The sequence below is a fragment of the Sorex fumeus genome, unplaced genomic scaffold (genome assembly GCF_029834395.1).
Source record: "Sorex fumeus unplaced genomic scaffold, SorFum_2.1 ptg000020l, whole genome shotgun sequence".
In the NCBI taxonomy this organism is placed as follows: Eukaryota; Metazoa; Chordata; class Mammalia; order Eulipotyphla; family Soricidae; genus Sorex; species Sorex fumeus.
The window spans coordinates 7577916-7601026 of NW_026606077.1; the positions used below are offsets into that span (position 1 = coordinate 7577916).

The window sequence follows — 23111 nt, forward strand, 5'->3', positions numbered from 1 at the left end:
GTGCTCAGAGGACCATGTGGTACCAGGGCTTGAATCTGGGCATCCCATATGCAATGCATACACTCAGACCATCTCTCCAGCCCCAGATTACAAGATTTTTTTTTAACCTAGGTAAGTGAAAGAACAAAGTTCCCTTGAACTAAATGGGGAGAAAACAAAGTAGTTTGCTAAGGAAGAGTTTAAATGATTTATAATCAAGTGGGGATGTAGAGTTGAAAGTTATGTATATGTAATATTTAGGGAATAAAATGTGGCTGGAAATATAAAAATTTCCGGTATATAGAAGCTGTATTTAAAGTGGTGGGATAGAACTGGAAAGATGGTACGGCGGGGAAGGCGCTTGCTTTGCATGTGGCTGACCTGGGTTTGATCCCTGGCACCCTATACGAATGGTTTCTTGATCACCAGGAGTGATCCATGAACATCGCTGGCTGTGGCTCAAAAAACAAAACAAAACAAAACAAAACACAAATGATGGAACTAGACTGACAAAGGAATAAAATTTGTATTTAAAGCTATGGGACTAAATGTACCAAAGAAGCGAGAGCAGATAAGGAAGGAGAGAAAGCTGATCAGTAGCCCAATATTTAGAGGTTTGGAGGAGAATTCTGGAAACGGGAATGAGGCAGTAGCTTGTGAGGCCAGACTGTTCAAAAGTCAGGGAAAACAAATGTTTCCTGACAAGAGGATGGCAACCTTGTAGAGTGGTCAAGCCAAATGAAGACTAAGAATGACCGATGAGTCTGACAGTGTGAAGCTTGATGGTGACCTGGGTAAGCTCCCAGTCAGAGAGAGCGGCAAAAGCCTGGCAACAATGGGGTCGAGGGATGGGAATGAAGACGGAATGAATCAGCGGTGCAGAGAACTGAAGACACGGGGCTGTCGCTCTTTTTCCAGTTTTTGTTGTTGTTGTTGTTGTTGAGATGGGCTACACATTTACTACACCATGATGGGAATTATTTAACTGGAAGACAGATTAAGAAACAATTACAGGGGCTGGAGCGATAGCACAGCGGGTAGGGCGTTTGCCTTGCATGCGACCGACCCGGTTCGATTCCCAGCAGCCCATATGGTCCCCGAGCACCGCGAGGAGAAATTCCTGAGTGCATGAGCCAGGAGTAACCCCTGTGCATCACCAGTTGTGACTCAAAAAGAAAAAAAAAAACAATTCCCGGGGTACGTAGAGAAGAAGGTGGGCTGTGAGGCACAAGTGAGAGGCTGACCTAGCAGAGCGAGCAGGACAAAGTGCTTATTTGAGGAGCAAAGCTGTGTCCACCACAGGTCTTGCCTACAAGTGCTCACAGCTTGAACTTTTCTTTTTCCTCTCTGGTTTTTGGGCCACACCCAGTGGTGTTCAGGGATTATCCACCCATTTTTGTTTTGGTGCCACACGTGGCAGTTCTCAGGGCTACTCCTGGCTCTGGGCTCAGGGATCACTTCTGGAGAGTTTGGGGGACCATTTGGGGTGCTGGACCTGGGGTGGGTGCAGGCAAGGTTAACACTTTACCCTGGTACTATCTCCCTAGCCCCTCAAGGATTAGCCTGGCTCAGTGCTCAGGGGTTGCTCCCAGTGGATCCTGAGTTTGAACCCTAGGCTCCAGCATGTGAAGCATGTGCTCAGCCCTTTGCGGGATGGGCTGGAGTGATAGCACAGCGGTAGGGCATTTGCCTTGCATGCAGCCAACATTGCCGACCTGAGTTCGATTCCTCTGCCCCTCTCGGAGAGCCCAGCAAGCTACCGAGGGTATCTCGCCTGCACGGCAGAGCCATAGCAAGCTACCTGTGATGTATTCAGTATGCCAAACACAGTAACAAGTGTCACAATGGAGACGTTACTGGGCCCGCTCGAGCAAATCGATGAACAACGGGAGGACCGTGACCTGTTTGAACATTTCTTCACAATAATTGTTCTTTCCCCCTTCACTTTTCCCTTTCCAGTGCAAACTGAGGATTTCAGACTGGCCTGTTAGGGTATCCTGATGGTGAGGAAATAAGTGCCTCTTCAATAAGACAGCTTAATTTCTAGGAGAAAGTGTCCCTATTAATGGATAGATACTTCATTTGTGTTCATGGCTAAGTATTTTATTTGATTTGGGGCCATACTTGGTGGTGCTCAGGAGTTACACTTGACTCTGTGCTCAGGAATTATTCCTGGCGGGGATCAGGGGACTATATGGGATGCTGGGTATCAAATCCTGGCTGACCACACACAAATCAAGTGCCCTCCCCACTGTACTATCCCTCCCGCCCCACTCAAATTGCCTTTCTGAGATTTTCTTTGAATTGTTAGTGGTGCTGGGGTGTGTTGGCTGAGACCTACAGTGACCACCGTGTCCATGCCCCTAAAGGGCATTTCCAGAAGGGCTTCTACACTAGTCTAGCTCAGTCTCCACATTGTAACTCTACCTTTCTTCCAGGTCTTAGTCTGTGTGTCTTGTTTATTCTGAAGTTGTTCTGTTTGGGTCATTCTCCATCCAAAGACTATCATGAGGTCCTGTTAGTCATGATGGCTCACAGATCTTTAAAAATACTTTCTAACATTCAATAAATCACTGCCACTGTCCTCCCATTGTTCATCGATTTGCTTGAGCGGGCCCAGTAACATTGTGAGACTTGTTACTGTGTTTGGCAATTTGAATATGCCACAGGTAGCTTGCCATGCGGGCGAGATACTCTCGGTAGCTTGCCAGGCTCTCTGAGAGGGGCAGAGGAATCGAACTCGGGTGGGCCATGTTGGCTGCATGCAAGGCAAACACCCTACCCGCTGTGCTATCGCTCCAGCCCAACATTCAATAAATAAAAAAATAAAATAAAAAAATATTTTCTAACATAAAGCCAATATTCCTTTTTAGGTTAAAACACACACACTTTTATCTGCCCATTCAGATTTTTCCTTAACTTTTTCTTATTTATTCTCACTAAATTATGTATTTGTGGGAACTATCTGTGTCATGTAAATTTTGAAATGTACAAGCATAGTAGTATTCATACTATTGATTTAAAATTTTTTTTTTTGCTTTTTTTTGGGTCACACCTAGATGCACAGGGGTTACTCCTGGCTCTGCACTCAGGAGTCAGCCCTGGCAGTGCTCAGGGGACCATATGGGATGCTGGGAATCGAACCTGGGTTGGCCGCGTGCAAGGCAAACACCCTACCCGCTGTGCTATTGCTCCAGCCCCTGATTTAAAAATTTTATATGACTTTTCTTTCCTTGCTTTTTGGGTCACATCCAGCAATGTACAGGGGTTACTCTTGGCTTTGCACTTAGGAATTGCTCCTGGCGGTGGTCGGGGGACCATATGGGATGCTGGGAATCAAACCTGTGTCGGCTGTGTGCAAGGCAAATGCCCTACCCGCTGTACTATCGCTCCAGCCCTAAAATTTTATATGACTTTAAGAAAAGAGATTTTGAAAAAAAATTTTAATCAAATTTTCATTAATTTACAATTTTGTGTGATTTCAGGAGTTTACTGTGTGTTTAGGTGTTATCTCCAGAATTAAAAGTATTTTAGAATGTGGAACTAGAGAGACAGCACAGTAGGTAGGGCCTTGCACGTGGCCAACCTGGGTTTGATCCCCAGCACCCCATAAGGGTCCCCAGCACTGCCAGCAGTAATTCCTGAATGCAGAGCCAGGAGTAACCTCTGAACATCTCTGGGTGTGGCCTAAAAACAAAAAAGATACATATATATATATTTTTAAATGGGGATATAAAGGAACTAATGGCTTAAGTTATTAGAACTCAAGATTCTGTTTCCAGAACTGAGCTTACATGGGAGGGCGTGGCTGGGACGAGCCCTTCGGACATGGGTGGAGGAAATGGGCACTTTAGTACTGGAATGATGTATGTATGGAAAGTGTGATTAACAGTATTATAAATCACAAAACAATAAGAACAGAATAAATAAGAATGGAACAGGTGGGCTGGAGAGAGAGCACAGTAGCGAAGGTGCTTGTCTTGCGTCGCTGACCCAGGTTTGATCTCCAGCATCACGTGTGGTTCCCTGAGCCCCACCAGGAGTGACCCCTAAGCATAGCTGGGTGCCAGGCCCTTCCTCCCCCTAATGGACCAGGTATGTCAGGGATGAATTGAAAAGTAGTTTCTCTTTGATAGTTCTTGACATCATGATGTTATGATTTTGACTTAAGGGGGAAAAAAACAGATAGTTTTGTCCTGAGTAGCTGGAATCCTGAGACCTGTGAGAGAATGAGGCTGAAAAGGGAGACAAAAATCTCCATGGATATGGAGCCTTCACAAGGGATTTCTACACTTCCTAGTTGTGCTCCCACAGCTGAGATCACCCTTGAAATGGGGACCCTGATTTTCCTTCACGGGGAGGTACCAAGCACTTGATTTTCCAATGCCCCCATCCCCACCCTGCAGAATTCACTCCACTCCACCAAAATTCACGTGTCTCCTTCCTGCTGTCTCTTCCAGCTTGTTCTTTAGGGTTCTGCCTTCTCTCCCCTCTGTGGAGAGTAGAATGGATTGGGTGTCAGGTTTGCTTCATCCAACAGTGCAGAGCCTTCGGGAGTTGGACACGGTGCATTAAAGACAGAACAGGAACGGAAAGAGCCCAAAGTGGAATAAAGGTGGCAACGCAGGGTTCGAGGGCATGTGATCAGTTCAGTTCATGGGGGGCAGGGGCGGTGTGAGTACCCCAGGAGGCGTGCAGATGAAGCTGTTTCTTGATGTGACATCAGAATAACTCTCTGCAGGTGGTGCTCTGGGATCCAGAGGCTGAGGTGGCCTCCCCCACCACCACCCCCGAATTTAATTCCTGTAGGGCTTATCCTGGCTCCTCTGTGGAACCCACCTTTAACGCCATTTGCTTGCTTGTGTTGTCTCCTGTTAAATCAAAATGGAAAGCTCACCTCATCTTCTTCAAGGCCTGAGCACCGAATATCTAATAAGGGTACAAGACTTATGGTTAAATGAACAGAATCAACGAACCTCGGTGACAGGATTTTCTCTTCCCCATTCTATTTTGAGCTCCCTGTGCCAACCATGGGAACCTTCTAAGACTTAGGTACAAAGCTGGGGGTGCTGGAGAGATAGTACAGGGGGTAAGGCGCTTGTCTTGCATCCTAAGCCCCAGCACTGCATACAGTCCTGAGCATCCAAGGGGCATCCCTGAGCACCACCAGCATGTGCTATATCACTGAACTGTATCTCTGGCCCTGCTAATATTTTCACTATCACATTCAATTCTAAACATTTCAAAGTAACTGTTGGACTGGAGACACAGCACAGTGGATAGGGCACTTGTCATGACTCCTGTTTGACCCCTGTTCCACATCTGACACCACTGTAGGGATCCCTTGAGCACTGCTAGGAGCGATCCCTGAGCACTGAGTTAGGAATAGCTCCTGGCCCCAAAGCAAACTGTCATGACTTAAAAAAAATTGTTGGGGCTGGAGCGAGAATGCAGGGGGTAGGGCGTTTGCCTTGCACGCGCCGATCCGGGTTCGATTCCCAGCATCCCATATGGTCCCCTGAGCACATCCAGGAGTAATTCCTGAGTGCAAAGCCAGGAGTAACCCCTGTGCATTGCTGAGTGTGACCCAAAAAAGAAAAAAAATTGTTTTAGGGGACTGAGGAATAGTATAGTGGTGGGTAGGGCGTTTGCCCCACATTTGGCCAACTGTGTCCAATCCCTGGCACCAAAAATGGTCCCTTGAACACTGTCAGGAGTGATTCCTGAGTGCAGGGCCAGAAGTAAGTCCTAAGCACCACTGGGCGTGGCCCCAAAACCAGAAAAAAAGTTTTAAAACATTCAAATATATATTTTTAATCTTACTGTGTAAATGGAGCTGGAGCGATAGCACAGTGGTAGGGTGTTTGCCTTGCACGCAGCCAACATGGCCAACCCTAGTTCGATTCCTCCGCCCCTCTCGGAGAGCCCAGCAAGCTACCGAGAGTATCTCGCCCGCACGGCAGAGCCTGGCAAGCCACCCGTGATGTATTCGACATGCCAAACACAGTAACAACAAAGTCTCCAATGGAGACATTACTGGGCCCGCTTGAGCAAATCGATGAACAACGGGAGGATAGTGACAGTGACTGTGTAAATGACTGCTATTTTTGATAGTTCTTGTCAGTCTCTTACTGCCTATGCCCTAGACACACAGTTTTTGGCATTTGGACTTTGTAGACACAGTATCTTCTGTGTGGGCTTTTTGTTAACTCATCACTGTTCAAATCTCAGTGAATTTTTTTTTCTGCTTTTTGGGTCACAGCCATCAATGCTCAGGGGTTATTCCTGGCTCTGCACTCAGGAATTACTCCTGGCGGTGCTCGGGGGACCATATGGGATGCCGGGGATCGAACCCAGGTCAGCCGCGTGCAAGGCAAACGCCCTACCGCTGTGCTATCGCTCCGGCCCCAAATCTCAGTGAATTTTTAAAAATTAAATCACTTTCTCTGTAAGTGTGCCTTGAATTTATGATCTTGATTAGGGCCTATAGAGAGAGTTCAAGTGGTACAAACGTGTAAGGCCCTCAATTCTATCCCCAACACCACGTGGCACCTCCAGCAATGCCAGCCTGCTCTGCACTTTGGGCAACCTCTGCTGGAAATGGCCCCTATAAAACAACTCCCCCGCCCTTCCCCGCGCCTCACAAAATACACCCGACGTCCTCAAGCAAGTAAACAGCCCAGCTCCACAACAAATCTTGAAAGAATGCTAAGCAGTTGAATTGTCTCAGGTAGATTGATCCCTGGGGCCTTGAGAATTCTGGGGTCTTCTCAGAATGAGGGAGGGAAGATTCCCCTCCTGGCTGGAAGGCCCAGCCCACACCCAACACCTTTGGGCAGGGAAATAACCCAGCTCTACAACTGAACCTCATCAAGTTGCCAAGCCCTCGAATTGTCCCAGCGCCACAGCTCCTGGAGCAGGCTGCTGCATATGTGTCTCTAAATTTCACAGTGACAGCTGTGAGAGCAGAGGAAGTTTGGTGGGAAAGTTGCGGAGAAGCCCACCAAGCTCAATGAGCAAAAACAGTAACGCAGAAGGTTAATGTGTGTTACTCTGGACCAACCAGCCCAGCAAATCCTCAGACATAGTCGAAACACCATTGCGAGACACAACAACTGTGTCTGGCATATCGAATACTCTCGGTAGCTTGCCGGGCTCTCCGAGAGGGGCAGAGGAATCGAACTCAGGTCGGCCACGTGCAAGGCAAACGCCCTACCCGCTGTGCTATCACTCCAGCCCCCAGACACAACAACAATGATCACAAACTGACTTTTTTGTTTTTGGTAATTCCACTTGCATTTTGTTGGAATGTGCAATATTAAGTAAATTTGCTTGTTGTGCTAAAGGGGGCAGACATGGGGGTTGCGTGGGAGAGTGGGGACACTGATGGAAGAAGGTCCCACTGGTGGTGGGATTGGTGTGCTGGAACACTGAATGCCTGATACAAGTGTACTGTGAATAACTTTGTAAATCATGGTGTTTAAATAAAAAAATACCGAACAGGGTACAGAGAGAGGAGTGGGTAAGGCTCTTGTCTTGCATGCGTTGAACCCAGGTTCAATCCCTGGCACCCCATATGGTCACCCGAGCGTACCAGGAATGATCCCTGAGTGCAGAGGCAGGAATAAGCTGAGCACAGCCAGGTGTGGCCCCAAACCAACACCAAACTCATCAAGACAAAATCTGGTTTAGGTGGCCTCTGCCTTACCTAAATCCTCTCCCAGTAACTCATTACTACCTTTCCCCATTTTCCTTCCTATAATGCAAACTCTTTTATTTATTTCATTGAATCACTGTAAGATCCAGTTACAAAGTTTTTTTTTTTTTCCTTTTTGGGTCACACCCGGCGATGCACAGGGGTCACTCCTGGCTCTGCACTCAGGAATCACTCCTGGCTGTGCTTGGGGGACCATATGGGATGCTGGGAATTGAACCCAGGTTGACCCCGTGCAAGGCAAACGCCTTATCTGCTGTGCTATTGCTCCAGTCCCAGATACAGTTGCAAAGTTTTTGTGATGCGTTTCAGTCAGTGTTCCAACCCCCATCCTTCCACCAGTGTACATTTCCCACCACCAATATCCCCCATATCCCTCCTGCCACCTCCCCTCCCCCCCCCTCCCGCAGCCTGCCTGCCTCTCTCTCTCTCTCTCTCTCTCTCTCTCTCTCTCTCTCTCTCTCTAATGCAAACTCCTTGAAGATCTTGCTCAGTGCCTGGCAATAATAGGTGATCAGTAAGAACAGTAACATTGTTAAATACATTGATTTATACCCTCATTCGCTGGTAAAAATTCTAACTCTGGGGCCCCAGAATACAACATAGAAGATTGCACCTTTTCTTTCTCTGTTCGAGTCATATACCAGCGTATCTCTCTGCAAGTTGACCCATTTCTGGCTGCTGAGATACCCGGTCCTGGAATCTCTGGGAGTGGAGGGGGTTGGGAGGTGAGGCTGGTCTTCAGCCACCTAAGCCCTCCTCCCCTCCCCTCCTCCCGACCACTGGCCCCGTGCTGAGCCTTTTTGCCAGCAGGTGGTGCTAGAAGCCCACACGAAACCTTCCTGTTCAGAGTTGCTTGTGAGGTAGGTCGCCCAATGGGGCTGTGAGGAGAGGTTCTGGTGGGGGAACCCAGCTCCTTCTGGCACCAGTGATTGCTGGGCGTCTGGTGTGGACCCAGTACTGGTGCATATGCTCGAGTCAGCAAAATCTTGGTAGAGTATGTCAAGCTCTTAAATGACAGTTTGGAAGACCAGGCATGTTCTCAAGCTCCGTTTCCTTAGCAACTCTTTCCCACCTTCTCCCTGCTCGCTCTGACGCTGCTGCTCAAGGTCAAGCCCAGGCATTTCTTTCCCTGCCCAGAGTCCGCAGGCTAGAACTGAAGAGTTATTTTTATTTATTTATTTTTAAAGCAGAGAACAACAACACAAGTAGAGAACAGCTGTAGGTGTGTGGGAGGAATTTATCGAGGCGCTGCTAGTATCACTCTTACATTGTCCAAGAATTATTTTTAAATCAGCTTTTGGTGGTGGCGGGAGGGTCTGTTTCTTTGGTCATGTCACTCCTGCCACTAAGCTTTGTGGCTGACAGTCTCACCAAATGACAGCAAAGGCAGGCCAGAAGATGATCAAGGAGGGGCTGAGTCTTGAGGGGGGAGGGGACGGTTATTCTCTCCAGGCAGGAATGCGAGTTGAATCGAAAGAGCAGGCCATATTAGCCTCTTGCGTTCCCTGGTGCTCCCAGCCTATCTGCCAACTCTGCCCTTTCAGTTTGTCTCAAGCCCATACCATATGCCATGTTGCTCGGAACTTCCCAGGATGATCCTGGTCTCTTCGTGTGTGTGTGTGTGTGTGTGTGGTGTGAGAGTATGTGGTTTCCCATATGAAAACTGTGTGCTCCAGCCCTCTGAGCCACCTCCTGGCCCATTCTATTTTCTCCAGCCCCTCAGGCACTCCTAGGAGTAAACGGAGTTTGGTTCAAATTCCCAGTGCCAAGAAGCAGGAAGCACTTTTTTTTTTTTTTGCTTTTTGGGTCACACCTGGCGATGCTCAGGGGTTACTCCTGGTTCTGCACTTAGGAATTACTCCTGGCGGTGCTCAGGGGACCATATGGGATGCTGGGAATCGAACTTGGGTTGGCCACGTGCAAGGCAAACGCCCTACCTGCTGTGCTATCGCTCCAGCCCCAAAGCAGGAAGCACTTTGGAGAAACTCGTCTGCACCCAGGAATGGTCTGAGCAAGAAGGTGGCTAAATACCCTGAGGAAATGGGAGCCCCAGTGCGGCCCAGGCCCTGCTCTTCTCTGGCTGACCCCCCCCCACACACACATCGATCCCCACAATAGTTGGTGCCGGCAACCCCCCTCTCCCCCACCCGACCCCAGGAGATTCTGGTGCGGTGCTTCTGTTTAAGTCAGACTCAAGACCCTGCCATGGAAGTTCTGGGGGAGAACTGAAGGGACCTGGAAGAAAACCTAAGAGTCCTCTGAGCTCAACCCTGTCTGCCATGTAACATGGGCAGTGCCTTGCTTGACCAAGGCAGAGTTGAATTTGTCTTTGACACTGATATTGCAAATCAGAGCCTCCCCCCCACTCCCCGACATAGAGCATGAGTGGTCAGCGACTGTGACACGCCAATCTGGACTAAAGCTAAGCCTCCGGCACCCTAACGACATGTCGAAGCTAGTAGGGATGACATGGTCTCACACTGCGATTCTTTTCACAGTCTGTGTTAAAAGCCCTTTTGCAATAAGAACCAGTTTCCAGTAGAAAGAGCCACGTGATGCCAGGCGGATCTCGAATTCAGTGAATTGAAATGAAAGGGGATCCTGAAATAACGGAGACAAGAACAAGAGCCTTCTTTCTGGGGGGCGAGGGAGGAGGGTTTATTGCAGACTTAAGAGTTCAAGTGACAGTTACAAGTGTTTAAGACAGAGAGGGGACAGCTCTCAGCCGCCCTGGCTTCAGAGGTTCACGCTGCGAGGGCAAAGGGCACGCTGCTCACCGAGCACAGGCAAGGCGGAGTCTTGTGGGAATCCTGAGAGCACAACGAAGGAGCGGAGAGAGCAATGAACCTGCGGGGTAAGCTGACGCATCTCCTTCTGGGAGCAGGCAGGGCCACAGAAGCACGGATACGGCCTCCCTCCCGCCAGGCTTCCTGCCAGGCAGGGGCCCCCGGCACCCTCAGTTCTATCCGTCAGACTTCGTTTCGCCTGCCAGAGGTCTTTCCCAACTTGTAGCTGAAAGAACAAAAAAAATCCCAGCAGGAGGGAAACAAGGGATATCCTTGTTCTCATAAACCCACAGCAAAGGTGACGAGAGAACTGGCCATCTCTAGAGGCTGGAGGAACTGCAGGGATGTGCCATGGGTCCGAGCCATGAGAACTGGGTCCTGGTGTGAGACCTCTGGGAATGACCCCCCTGGGCAGAGGCAGAGCTTGGCAGCACCCTGGGGCAGGGTCGGGTCGAGAAGGGCATGGTTCGAGCCCCATGATCATGCCCAGGAGAACCGGCACAAAGCAGGAGCAGATCAGGCTGGGCCCAGATGGGACTGGGTTCCGGGGTGGGTGGGGGGACAGGGTGGAGGCGGCGGTCCCTTCATCTCTGGGTGTTTCTATTTGGGCAGAGCAAAGTCCCAGGCAGTTTCCTGTGCACATTTCCACATGGCCTGCATGAGGCGGGTGAAGCCCATGTCTTTGGGTTTTTCCAGGCCTCTCATCAGCCGCTGCTTCATGATGGAGACAAACTCCTTATTGCTCAGCTCCCCATTGCCTAGTGGAGGACAAAACAACACAGGGTGAGGTGGAAGCCTTGGAAGACGACACTGAGAAAATTCCTTTGTTCTGATATGACTCCAAAGTCAGTGCTGTCACACGCACAGTCAACTCTCGTAGCTGAACACACACTGTTTTCGCTCCTTCAAACTGCAATTCCAACAGTTTGTATCGTGAAAGTTGAATGAGAATGTATTCCAGGTCAGGCCCTGCACTAGGAACTGAGACTAAATGAGATGTAGAAGATTCCAGGTTGGGGAGAGAGAACTGCATTATTTCAGCAGTGTGCTAGGTGCCCTAAGGGAGTCAACAAGGGATGCTAAGGGGCATCAAAAAAGGACAAAGAGATAACCCAGGGGACAGAGTGATAGCACAGTGGGAAGGGCACTGGCCTTGCACATGGCTGGCCCAGGTTCAATCCCTGGCATCCCACGGGATCCCCCAAGCCTGCCAGGAGTACAGAGCTAGGAGGAAGCCTTGAACATTGCTGGGTGTGGCCCCCAAACCAAACCCAAACCGAAAAGGAGAGCTAACCCAAGCTGGGAAGGTATAAATTCAGGTCAGGACAGAATTCCTAGGGCTGAATCCTCAGGACTAGGGGAGGCTGACCAAGAGGAAAATGGAGTACCATTCCAAGGATGTGTCCCTGCCTGGCATTGGCAAGAGTGGGCCCAAGCGGGAGACCCTGGAGGCGAGGGTGCATCACAGAAACCAAGGTGGGGGAGAGCGCCCGAGGATCTAACGTCTCCTGATGGTGTCTGTCTTTTAGGCAGTGAGGTACCCGAAAGGCCAGGTGGAGGGGAGTAAGATGTGGTCAGTCCCATTCGAGGTCGACTCCTTGGCTGGGTATGTGTGGACAGCACTGAGAAGGGGGACAGCCTAAGGCAGCCTGTTGCCCATTGCCCCTGTCCACATAAGTGAGAACAAGGATTTGTGCCATGGAAGCCAAAATCAAAATTTGGCTTTGAATTCAGCCCGTTTTATCATGGCTTCCCCTTCTCCCTGCTCCAGAGGCTGACTCGAGTCATCGTGTGAACTTAGAGGCTCCACTTTACCCAAAGGCCTTAAGCTGCACTGATCAGCAGCTACTTGAATAAGGCAGCACAGTGTCACCAGCTGCTTCTCACAGGGCGGTCTGTGCACTGTGGGAACAGAACTCTACCAATGGTGCTTGGTCTGGGAAGGGAGTCTAGAGGGAATAAATGACCCACTTTGGCTGAGTGTCTGGAAATCCAAACTGGCCCATATTCTCTAGCTGGACAGAATATGGATAGGCTCAGTGCTTGCTCAAGCAAGACCAGAACCAACTCTCCGGGGAAAAGGAAGCCTGTGGCCGTGAGTCATGGGTGTGGCGAGGGCTCTGGAGCCCAAACAGGATGTTTCTGGATAATGCTGCCTGCACAGGTGTGTCTGGCTTTTCAGTGGATCCAACTATATACTTTACAGTATTGTACTTTTCTGTATGTATATTATACCCTGACAAAGAAAATCTAAAGGCCTGACTGGACTGGCACTGAATGAATAAATCAGCTGATCAGGAATCTAATTTAAAGGACAAAAACTTTAAGATCCTTCACATATTTTGTATAAAAAGAAGCTTAAGAGCCAGAGTGACAAGATTGTGGGCAGGACGCTTGCTTTGTGGGTGGCCAACTCAGGTTCAATCCCCAGCATCCCATATGGTCCCTGACCAAAAAGCTCCACCAGGAGTTATTCCTGAGCATCACTGGGTGTGGCCCAAAAATGGAAGAAAAAAACAAAAAAACCTCTGAGGACATTCACTCAACTCTGGAATTTGGTAGCACTGACCTGTCTGAATGGCACTTGTGTACGTGATCTGTAAGTACAACTCTCGGTTCTCGATGGATGAGTCTATTTGAAAATTGGAATTCTCTGGGGCCAGAGCGATAGGACAGTGGGGAGGGCCCCTGCCTTGCATGTAGCCGACCAGGGACTGATCCCCAGCACCCTATATGGCCACCAGGACTGATTTCTGAGCACTGCCACGTGTGCACCCTACCCTGTTCCCACAAAGATTGCAATTCTCAGAATTAGGATTTTGCACAAGTGAAAATAATGATGGCATTTTAGTTTTGCATATCTTTTCTTCCCAATTAGGAAAATACGCCCCAGAGATGTCGAATGAGATTCCAAAGGGGACCTGAGGAGAGGCTGACAGAGCCTCTTCTGAAAGGCTGGATAATCCAAATATGACTTTGCCGTATTTCTCAGAAGGCTGAGGCTGGTTGCCTATATTCTCACAAGTATAACCTGGACCAGCTCTAGAATACTGGGTCCAAAACTACAAAAACAGGGGCTGGAGCGATAGTACAGCGGCTAAAGGTGTTTGCCTTGCTGACCTGGATTCGATTCCCAGCATCCCATATGGTCCCCTGAGTACCTCCAGGAGTGATTCCTGAGTGCAGAGCCAGGAGTAACCCCTGTGCATTGCTGGGTGTGACCCCCCACCAAAAAAAAATAAAAAACTTAAAAACTACAAAAACAAATGTATGCTTGTTTTCTAAGAATCTCCAACTCTAAAAGTGATTAAACACAAAATCTAGGGAAAGTTAGTATCTCCACAGCAGTGCTGTTCATGGGACTATGTGACAGGGAAATGGCTCTCACCTGTGCTGTGCGAAAGGGTGGCCCAACAAGCCACACAGAGCACTTGATAGGGAGCCAGAGAGACCTGGGAACTGAGCTTTAATTGTAATTAATGAAAGCAGAAACACATGACTCATGGTTTGATGTTGGACAGGGCGGCTGGAGAAAACAGCCCATCCCTACCGGGATGAGGCCACTTCCAAGACCTGGGGTTTCCTTGGCAGGCTTTGTTTTAGGGTGCTGGCTGAAGATTTAAGGAACGCAAGTTCCGCTGAGTCGAAGTTAATGAACACCTGTTTCGTGCACAGTCCTAGCTGGGATCCTGGTGAGGGGGCGGGGAGTGGGTCGAAAGGTGAACAGGACTTGTCCCTGCTCTTCTGAAGCTCACAGTTTGGTGGGGAAGTTAAGTGGAACACTCAAAGATAGTGACAGAGTAACACAGGCAAGGTGAACTCAGCCATGGCCCGAGAAAGCCAGCAGGAGTCATTTCCCGCCAAGAACAATGGCAGGGCGCATGCACATAAACCCGTTTTCCCAGCTGATTTGGGAACGCTGGGGCCAGTTTTCTTGAAGAAGGGAAACAAAGGCTCCAGGCTAGAGGGTCCATAGGGGTGGCTGGTGGGCCACAGGAAGCCAGCACAGCTCTGGGTCAAGCCCTCGAGTTATCTTGTCACTCCTTTAGTGGTCCTGGGAAGATTCACTTCTCTGATCTCCGCTTCCTTCGGTGGAAAATGTGGCTGGTAACGAGGCCTCAGAGAAGATTAAACACGAAGCTCACAACGAGGCATGGTTACTGCAAGCAGGGAAGGCAGGCAAAGCTTCATGTGCTGATCACTATTCTATCTGCTAACATGGCAATAAGGCCCTGAGCAGAATCAGGAGAGCTTGAAATGGGCTCAGCTACAGGGGGGTCACACTTCATGAACCACTGTGGGGTGCTGGACTGTCAAGATGGAATGCCAATGACTAATATGTGTTCTGGGAGACGGGCAAATTCGTCCGACCTTCAAGTGCTCTGGATGTGCTATGCTGGGTCTAAGTTTTATTTCTATTTTCAAGGTTTGGGATTGTCAGTGAATTGTGACCTACAGAGGACTTGGCATTACGAGGACGAACGGGAAACACAAGCCAGGTCCAAGGGTTCTGTTGCTCCACATCGCGATGCGGAGAGCCGAACTGTGACTGAGGGAAGGGGAAGCTACAGTTCCCATAAGGGCAGACCCCCAGAGCTGTGGGTGAACCTCCGTTCTCCACAGTGCTCCTCCCTCAGGCAGAGGTCTGGTTCTCCCGCCCTGCTCCAGAAGGTTCTACTCACCATCACAGTCGAAGAGCGCAAACACCACATCACACACGTGGTCTGAGAGTTCCACTTTCGCCACTGTCCTGGCCACTTGCTGCATGGTCACTGAAAGAAGGAAAGATGCCGAATCAATACAGCGGGAGGGCAGCTTCCTTCTTCCTGCTCTGAATGGGGGACAAAATGATCCAAGCAGCGCTCAGGAGGTTCAGGAGGCAGGGGCCTTCCCAGACATCCGTCACCTGGGCCAGCAGCAATGCTTGGGGCAAAATGTGGAGCTGATCAGATAGAGAAGAGAGCACCAAATAAAGGGTGTTTGGAGGATCCTCCCAGGATAGGAAATGCATGTTGAAAGTAGACTATGGACCGAACATGATTGCCACTCAATGCCTGTTTTGCAAACCACAACACCCAAAAGGAGAGAGAGAACAAAAGGGAATGCCCTGCCAAAGAGGCGGGGTGGGAGGGGGGGATGGGGGTGGGAGGGATGCTGGGATCCATGGTGGTGGAAAATGGGCACTGGTGGAGGGATGGGTATTTGATCATTGTATAATCAAAACCCAAGCACAAAAATTTGTAAGTCTACAACTGTACCTCATGGTGTTTCACTAATAAAAATTATTTAAAAAAAAAACAACGTGGAGCTGAGGTTCAAGTTAGGGGGTGCTGCTTGCCAGGCAGGTACCTAACGCCATGCTTTCTCTCCAGCCCGATAACTGAGATCTTAATCACACACTTTTCTGTTTTGTCCCAGGTTCCATTCTTCCCTCCAGTTTCTGCATTTCTGGAGGTTTAAACAGTAACTTTTATACTGATATTTAAGTTCCTAGAGACACAAAGTTACTGAAGGCAGGGGAGAAGGGGAGCTGGAGAATCAGTGGTTTCAAGACCCTCGTTTTCTCTTTGGGCTGTTATGGAAATAGAGGTGCTGGCTATACCACACTGTGAACGTCCATAATGCCACTGATGTGGGCATGTACAATGGTTTAGGTGGCATGTTTTTTTGCCACATACACTGCTCCTCGCAACTTGAAAAATTATCCAACAATAATTAAGGATAAAATAGCACAGCGGTAGGGCGTTCGCCTTACAAGCGGCCAACATGGCCGACCCGAGTTCGATTCCTCCGCCCCTCTTGGAGAGCCCGGCAAGCTACCGAGAGTATTCGATATGCCAGACACAGTAACAACAAAGTCTCCAATGGAGACGTTACTGGGCCCGCTCGAGCAAATCGACGATCAACGGGAGGGCCTTTACCTTTACCTTTTTAATTAAGGATGGGATTCGAACAGTCTAGATTCTAGAACATTCTGTGGAAACTTTTCTAAGAAATTATCAGCAGAGTGCCCCCCCCCCCAAAGACCCAGAGCAGCAGCACCCTAGCATCTTATAAAATTTTTTGAAAAGACAAAACAGAACTGTTCTTAGGAGAGTGTCCTGCTTGCCCCCATCCTCTCACCGGAAAGAACACGATTAACAGAAAGTCAAGAACTTAACCAGGCAGCAAAACATTGCCAGGGCAGGAAACAAGGCGGGTTAGTCTGAGGGCTCAGAGCCTCCTCCGGCTTCACTCACTGACTGACAGCCCATCACCTGGTGAAAATGCTCCTTGGCTATCTCACTCCAGGTTCTCACCAGTCACTTTGTTTTTTTTCCCCAGCTGAGCCCCTTGGGATACGGAGTGCCCCCACCCCCCTTTATGAACTCTGTAGGTCATCTTTTTGTTCTTTTGTTTCTCTTTTGCAGACCTCAGCAAAAAGCCCTTCTCTCTGCACATACTGTTAAAACAGCAGCAATCATGTGAGTAGCTGGGTTCTTAAAAAAAAACCAGCTAGGAAGGCTGGGCAGTTTTCACAATCTTCTCTCCCAGTATCCTCAAACCTGACCTACCTCCAGCTATTTAAAGAGTCCTTTCTATTTAGAGAGACGTGTCGTTTATATGGTACTTGCTTATAGGTCTCCTTTTCAGTGAGGGAGAAGTCAGAGCAAAGAGGCTTAATTCCTACTTCCAATCAACCAGCAAAGGGAAGCCTCTAGAAGCTGAGCCCCAACCAGGTTTGGGCAAAGAGGCCTGGAGCCCACTTAGTCTTCTCTGGTGCTTGGTTCCTCTGACTTCCTGTCTGCATTCTCTTTCACTTCACTTTTGTCATCCCCGTCCCAAGGGCAGCAGATACAAAAGCCAGGACAGAAAAACAAGGTGATGGAGGAGAAAGATGCAGGGAGTCACGAGGTTTCATTCCCAGTCTGGCTTCACCACTCACTTGCTGTATGACCTGATCTGCAATCCCTCCCCTCCCCACCCTCCCCTCCCTCCCTCCCCCCCAGCCCCCACTCTCTTTGGTTTGCTTTTTTGCAATTAAAAATAATTAAAGAACCACGATTTACAAAGTTATGGGGAGCTGCGTTTTAGACACATAACGTTGGCGCACCAATCCCATCACCGGAGTCAACCTCCCTCCACCAGCGTCCTCAGGTTCCCTCCCGCCTGCCACTCAAGTTTGCTGGTGCCAGTTTGGATCTCATGTTTTCAGTGCTGTTGGGTCTGAGTCACTTCATCTATTTTCTTTTTTAAATTACATTTTTATTTGGAGGTTTTGAAGGGAAGGATGGGGAGAAAGTGGGAGAGAGTGGAGAGTAATGTGCTCAAGAGACAACCCGGGTTGTCCAAGTGTGGAGAGAGCCCTTACACACATGGCAGCATTAGATATGAAAGCATGAAAGTCCACATCTCAAGACAGGAGATACGGGCGACACGTGCTTGGGCACGACATGTGCTCGGCAACGTGGGCACAAGCAACACATGGGTGTGGGCAGCATATGCACCACTTCATCACTTTAAAGTGAATTTTCTCCTACTCAAATAAGGGCTATATGAGAAGCCTGGGCGAGGCCCAATAGTACAACTGGTAAGGAGTTTGCCTCACATACTTCTGACCCGGGTTCGATCCCTGGCATCCCATATGGTCCCCTGCGCACTTCCAAGAGTAATTTCTGAGTGCAGAGCCAGGAGTAACCCCTGAGCACTGCTGGGGTTACACAAATGAACAAAGAGAATGCCTTAGACTGACGGGTACACAGAATGAAGGTTTCTAGTGCTTTCTAGTGCGGAGGGTGAAGCTGAGCATGGAGGCATGTGGTGAGGATGGGCTGAGGATGTGTGCTCAGGGTTCTGGAAGATACACTGGCTACATGCTAGGCGGTGCCCTAGACTTTGGAGTCTCTGAGTTACTGTTCTCACTCTTCCTCTGGTTGACAGGGATGAGTCAGGGTGAAAGCGGCATCAACATTCCTTGGTATGAAAGACTGAAGTTCTGGGGTTTTGAAACAGGTTTTGAAATTACCTCATAGGCCTGAGGTAATTTTTCTCAACTGACCCAATAAGAACTGATTCTTGCTAACTGAATGGCCCAGAGAAGGAACAGAAATCAGAGGGCTAATTTACACCAAGAACAGTTTCAGCATCCTTTACTGCCCTTCTACCATGTGTCACAGATACATTTACAAGGTGCAGTTTTATATTGAGTAAGATTATTTTGTGACGTAGACAATAAACACACACACAAATTAATTTTGTTTTGAGGAGGGGAGTTTTGGGTCTCACCCAATAGTGTTCAGGGCTTACTCCTGGCTCTGTGCGAAGGGATCACTCCTGGTGGTGCTTGTGGGACCATACATGGTGCTGGGGATTGAACTATAGCTGGCCGCAGGTAGATGCGTGCTTTACTGGCTGCATTTTCTTCCTGACCCCCAAAGAGAATTTTTATTCTTCATTTGATATTATTTTTGGTTTGCGGTCACACCCAAACAGTGCTCGGGGGACTATGTGGTGTCAGAAATTGAACCTAGGGCTCCCGCCTGAAAAGCTTGTGCTCCAGCTGGTTGAACTCTCTGGCCCCACACATGGAGCTTAAACACATACCGGACATAAAAACATTTATATGGCTTGCTTTGTTACAATATTTGCTTTATTTGTGTTGATTCAGAACTGCAGTATTCTCCAAGGTGTGCCTCTAAACCAAATGACCACGGAAAGCTATTGTATGTCTCAGTAGAAAATAAGGAAACACAATTCAGCTCAGATGATTGCTCAGAGGAAACAGAACCAACCAGAAGAAAGTGAATGCACTCAAACTGTGATCTGAATTACCTACTGAATTGCCCTGTGTGGGCACAGACAGAAGTCCTGAGAATCAGGTCACGATTTCCTCCACATGAGATAAACACGATTTTCCTCAACGGAACCTTTTCTCACATCAACCCCTGGCTGCCGTCATCACTGAAAATCTTGCCTCGTCTCCAGTTCTTCATTCTCATGGGAGAGTGCCCATGGCCAAGTCCTCTTGACGTTCCACACGCCCATCCTTTGCCCGGTGGAGACAGGCCTTTCCTCTAAATAAACCATCAACTAATATTCCAAAGATGTCAGTGAGAGCTCTTGACAATTTTCATAAAAAGCTCTTAGAAGTGGTGCTGTGGTTGTTGAGAGGGGCCCGTGGAGGCCACCAGCGGGAAAGCCTCTTTATAAATTGGCAGGAGAGGCAGAGGTCCTATTTCCTCTCTCACAGGCACAGAGGGTTCTGGCATCACGGAATGTCTTGTTAGAAACTGACAGGAGAGGCAGAGTTTGTGTATTTTCTCTCTCACACACACAGAGGGCTCTGGCATCATTTGTATACAGGAGCTGAGAATCCATTTTAACAAACCACTGGGTCATTACCAGCAATAAACAGCCTCACTGGGGTCTCCTTTCAGAGTCTAGGAACCTCAGATAAGCCCGAAGGGGTGAATCAGAGCAGTGAAGGAAAACATTTAAATAGCTAGAAAATTGTCAAGCTCTGAGCTCCGGAGACAAGTGGAGTGACAGCAGGTTAGAAGTCAGTGCTTGACAGCTGGCTTGAGAACTGTCTCGTTCATATTTTCCCCCGATTGCAATGTCACCATAAACTACAACACACAGAACAGCCCCAATGCAGACCTGGACTTCCTCATGCTGACAAGAGACGTTCCTGGAATTTGGCCTCCCTTCTATGATGGTGCTAATGTCTGGGATTATAACTTTATTATTTTATTTTTTTTCAGGAAGAATCAGATAGGAGCAATTGGGGTGTTGCGAGCCCTAATCATGCAGAGATGCTAATCAGAAATCTTGCGGACTTTGATCATCATTCTATCTGCCATCTGAATAGAGGAACAGAGGCAAAGGTTATCCTACCTGACGATCTGGGATTCTAGATTTTAACCTGAAAGATGTTGACATGGAGCAGAAACCACCTTGGATAGGGCCTATGTTGCTAAGGTGTCTAGTTTTTTCTGATCTCTGGGCCACATCCAGTGGTGCTCTGAATTGACTCCTGGTTCTGTGCTCAGGGGACCATATGAGGTGCTGGGGATCAAACAGGGGTTGGCTACATGTATCATGAGTGCCGTAGTCCCAGACTCTGGTCTCTAAGTTTCTATTGTACAAATCCGGTCCAGCTGTTTAAAGAGTAGGTGGACTTGAGATTGGCTGATATCTATTAGAGTGGGATAGGCAAGAATATCTAGAAGAGGCTTCAATTGACACAAAAATATGATACCACTCTGGATCAGTGTTCAGCTATGTGGTGCTGAGGACTGAACTGGGGCTCCAGCATGCGAAGCCTATGAACCATCGCCCTGGGCCTCATCAGGATTTCTGCAATGCACAAGCAGAAACTGTGCCATGCCAAGTCCTGAATTTACTACCTGGCATTGCCCAAGACTACAAAGTTCAACAGAAAGAAATCTCCAGAATTTCTTACACCAGCCCTTATTTACCGCAGTGGCTGAGCAGAGGAAAGAGTGCGGCAGTGAGAAGAATCCCAGGGTCCACGTGGAATGAGAAAATCTTGGCACTGAAGGAGAAGACAGGGAATTTAAATCTTGTGTTCAGGATGGCCACAAAGCAAGTGGCAGCAGAGCTGGGTCTAGAACTTTGGCCTCCCAACTTGTCTGATGCCCTTTCCTGAGTACCAGCGTCCACTGGGACAATTCTGATCCTGCATGAGCTGTAACCCTTGCTTTTTAATTAAAAATTTTTTAAATTCTTTTTGTTGAGGGGGGCCATACCTGATGGTACTCAAGGCTTACTCCTTATGTTCTGTTTTTGTTTTTTGCTTTTTGGGTCACACCTGGCTATGCACAGGGGTTACTCCTGGCTCTGCGCTCAGGAATTACCCCTGGCGGTGCTCAGAGGACCATATGGGATGCTGGGAATTGAACCCGGGTCTTCCGCGTGCAAGGCAAACGCCCTACCCGCTGTGCTATTGCTCCAGCCCCGGCTTACTCCTTATGGGCTGGGGAGACCAAATGGGATGATGGGGATCGAACCCTGGGTCAGCTGTGTGCAAGGCAAGTGCCCTTCCTGCGGCACTATCGCTCTGGTCCCTGAGCTGACTCTCTACGTAAGAAAAATAACTCAAGTGAAAGAACAGCCAAATTGGCGAATACTCAGAGGTGGCAGGCGGGGCGGAATTACTGAACAGCTGGGGATGTGAGGAGCCAGCAATATGCTTTGAAATACAGATCTGATTGCCCGGCACAGCAGAAGACATTAGCATTCCCTTGGAATGGGAACTGACAATTTGGGGGACAACTTAAAAGGCTGACTGAAAAGCGACCCAGGGAAAAGCAGATGAAACAAAGGTGACCCAGGGAGCTTTCCCGCGGTTTCCTCTAATGCACGGACAGTGTGACCCAGTTTGGAGCAACTGCAAAGGTGTTCTGAAAAGTGAGACTCCAAATGGGGCTGACGGGCTCTAGCTGTGTGGCCATGTGATCTTCTCTGCCTTCCTGGGTTGCAGCAGAGATAATCCGAAGCTGCCTTGTGACTGCAAGGTTAAGTGAGGGGACCGATGCCCACCTTGGCCCTGAAAGGCCTGGGATGCAGAGGCCTTTGATTCTTGAGTGCATTCCTAAGCTGGCATGGGGGAGGGGACAGGGGCTAGCGGTTTCTCTTTAAGAGTGCTCATCCTTTCTTTTGGCCCTTCTTCCAAGACAATGGGGGCTTACAGCACACACATTTCAATCTGGCTCTGGGATGCAAAGGGCAAAGGACAGTGTTTGGGGGAACTGGCCATTTAAAGAGTCGAAGCAATTATGAACGCTGTAACAAATCCAGAGGCTGTGGAATGACCCCATGGCTAACCACGCGGCTCACACGCAGGGGGCTGTGAGGTTCGATCCCTAGTACCACCCTTGTGCACTGATGGGGACCCCGAAGGCTGTGCTCTCTGAGACCTCCAGTGCACTCGGGGTGCGTGCTACAGCTAATGTGTGTCACCCCCGGAGCACACTGTGTCCTGGGGTGCACCCCGAGCACGTGGGCGAGCACCCAGCAGAACGCTTGAGAGCAGGCACTGCCATGTAGGTGTGAGGGCCCTGGGAGCCACGGGGGCAGTGTGTGTGAGTCCTGCTTCGAGAGGGGAGCCATGGAGAGCCCCAAAACCTAGCAAGCGAGCACAGCAACCAGGCCTGCTGGGGCGGCATGTGGCCTCCAGCAAGGGAAGGGGAGCAGTGGAAAAAATCAGGCAAGCATGAGAAAAAGAAGGGCTGGAGCGATGGAACAGCATAGAGAGCACTTAACTGGCAAGCAGCTGACCTGGGTTCAATCCCCATCACCCATTATGGTCCCCTAAGCACTGCCAGTGGTGCAAAAACCAGTAACAAAACCAGAAAAAGGAAATGCTAACTCCTTGTTGGTGTGATGCTTCCAGGCCCAGGCAGGCCGACCCCCTTAAGCTCTGGCTTCCTGTCTGTCAGAAGACATGCTGGTGCACTTGGTTCGGGCACATACCACACACAAGATCTGTAGTTAGGTTTGCTGTGTCTCAGAGCATTGTTCTGCATGGCAACTTCACTGATTTTTTTTTTTCTTTTTGGGTCACACCCAGCCGATGCTCAGGGGATACTCCTGGTTCTGCACTCAGGAATCACTCCTGGTGGTGG

General features: G+C 49.1%; 1 protein-coding gene and 1 non-coding gene across 3 annotated transcripts in view; both read right to left on the reverse strand.

The window, feature by feature from the left end:
* Positions 1 to 10326: 10326 nt before the first annotated feature.
* Positions 10327 to 23111, reverse strand: part of MICU1 (mitochondrial calcium uptake 1) — a 166724-nt gene continuing 153939 nt past the window's right edge. For both annotated transcript variants that reach the window (XM_056113400.1, XM_056113401.1), the window contains 2 exons: positions 15165 to 15254; positions 10327 to 11240 (listed from right to left, as the gene is read on the reverse strand). In XM_056113400.1, coding sequence (XP_055969375.1) covers positions 11083 to 11240; positions 15165 to 15254 — 248 coding nt within the window. In that variant the 3' untranslated portion in view covers positions 10327 to 11082. The remainder of the gene's footprint in view (positions 11241 to 15164; positions 15255 to 23111) is intronic.
* LOC130022764 (U8 small nucleolar RNA) lies at positions 20231 to 20365 on the reverse strand. Its single transcript, XR_008792301.1, has one exon. It is a non-coding gene; the product is annotated as a U8 small nucleolar RNA (small nucleolar RNA).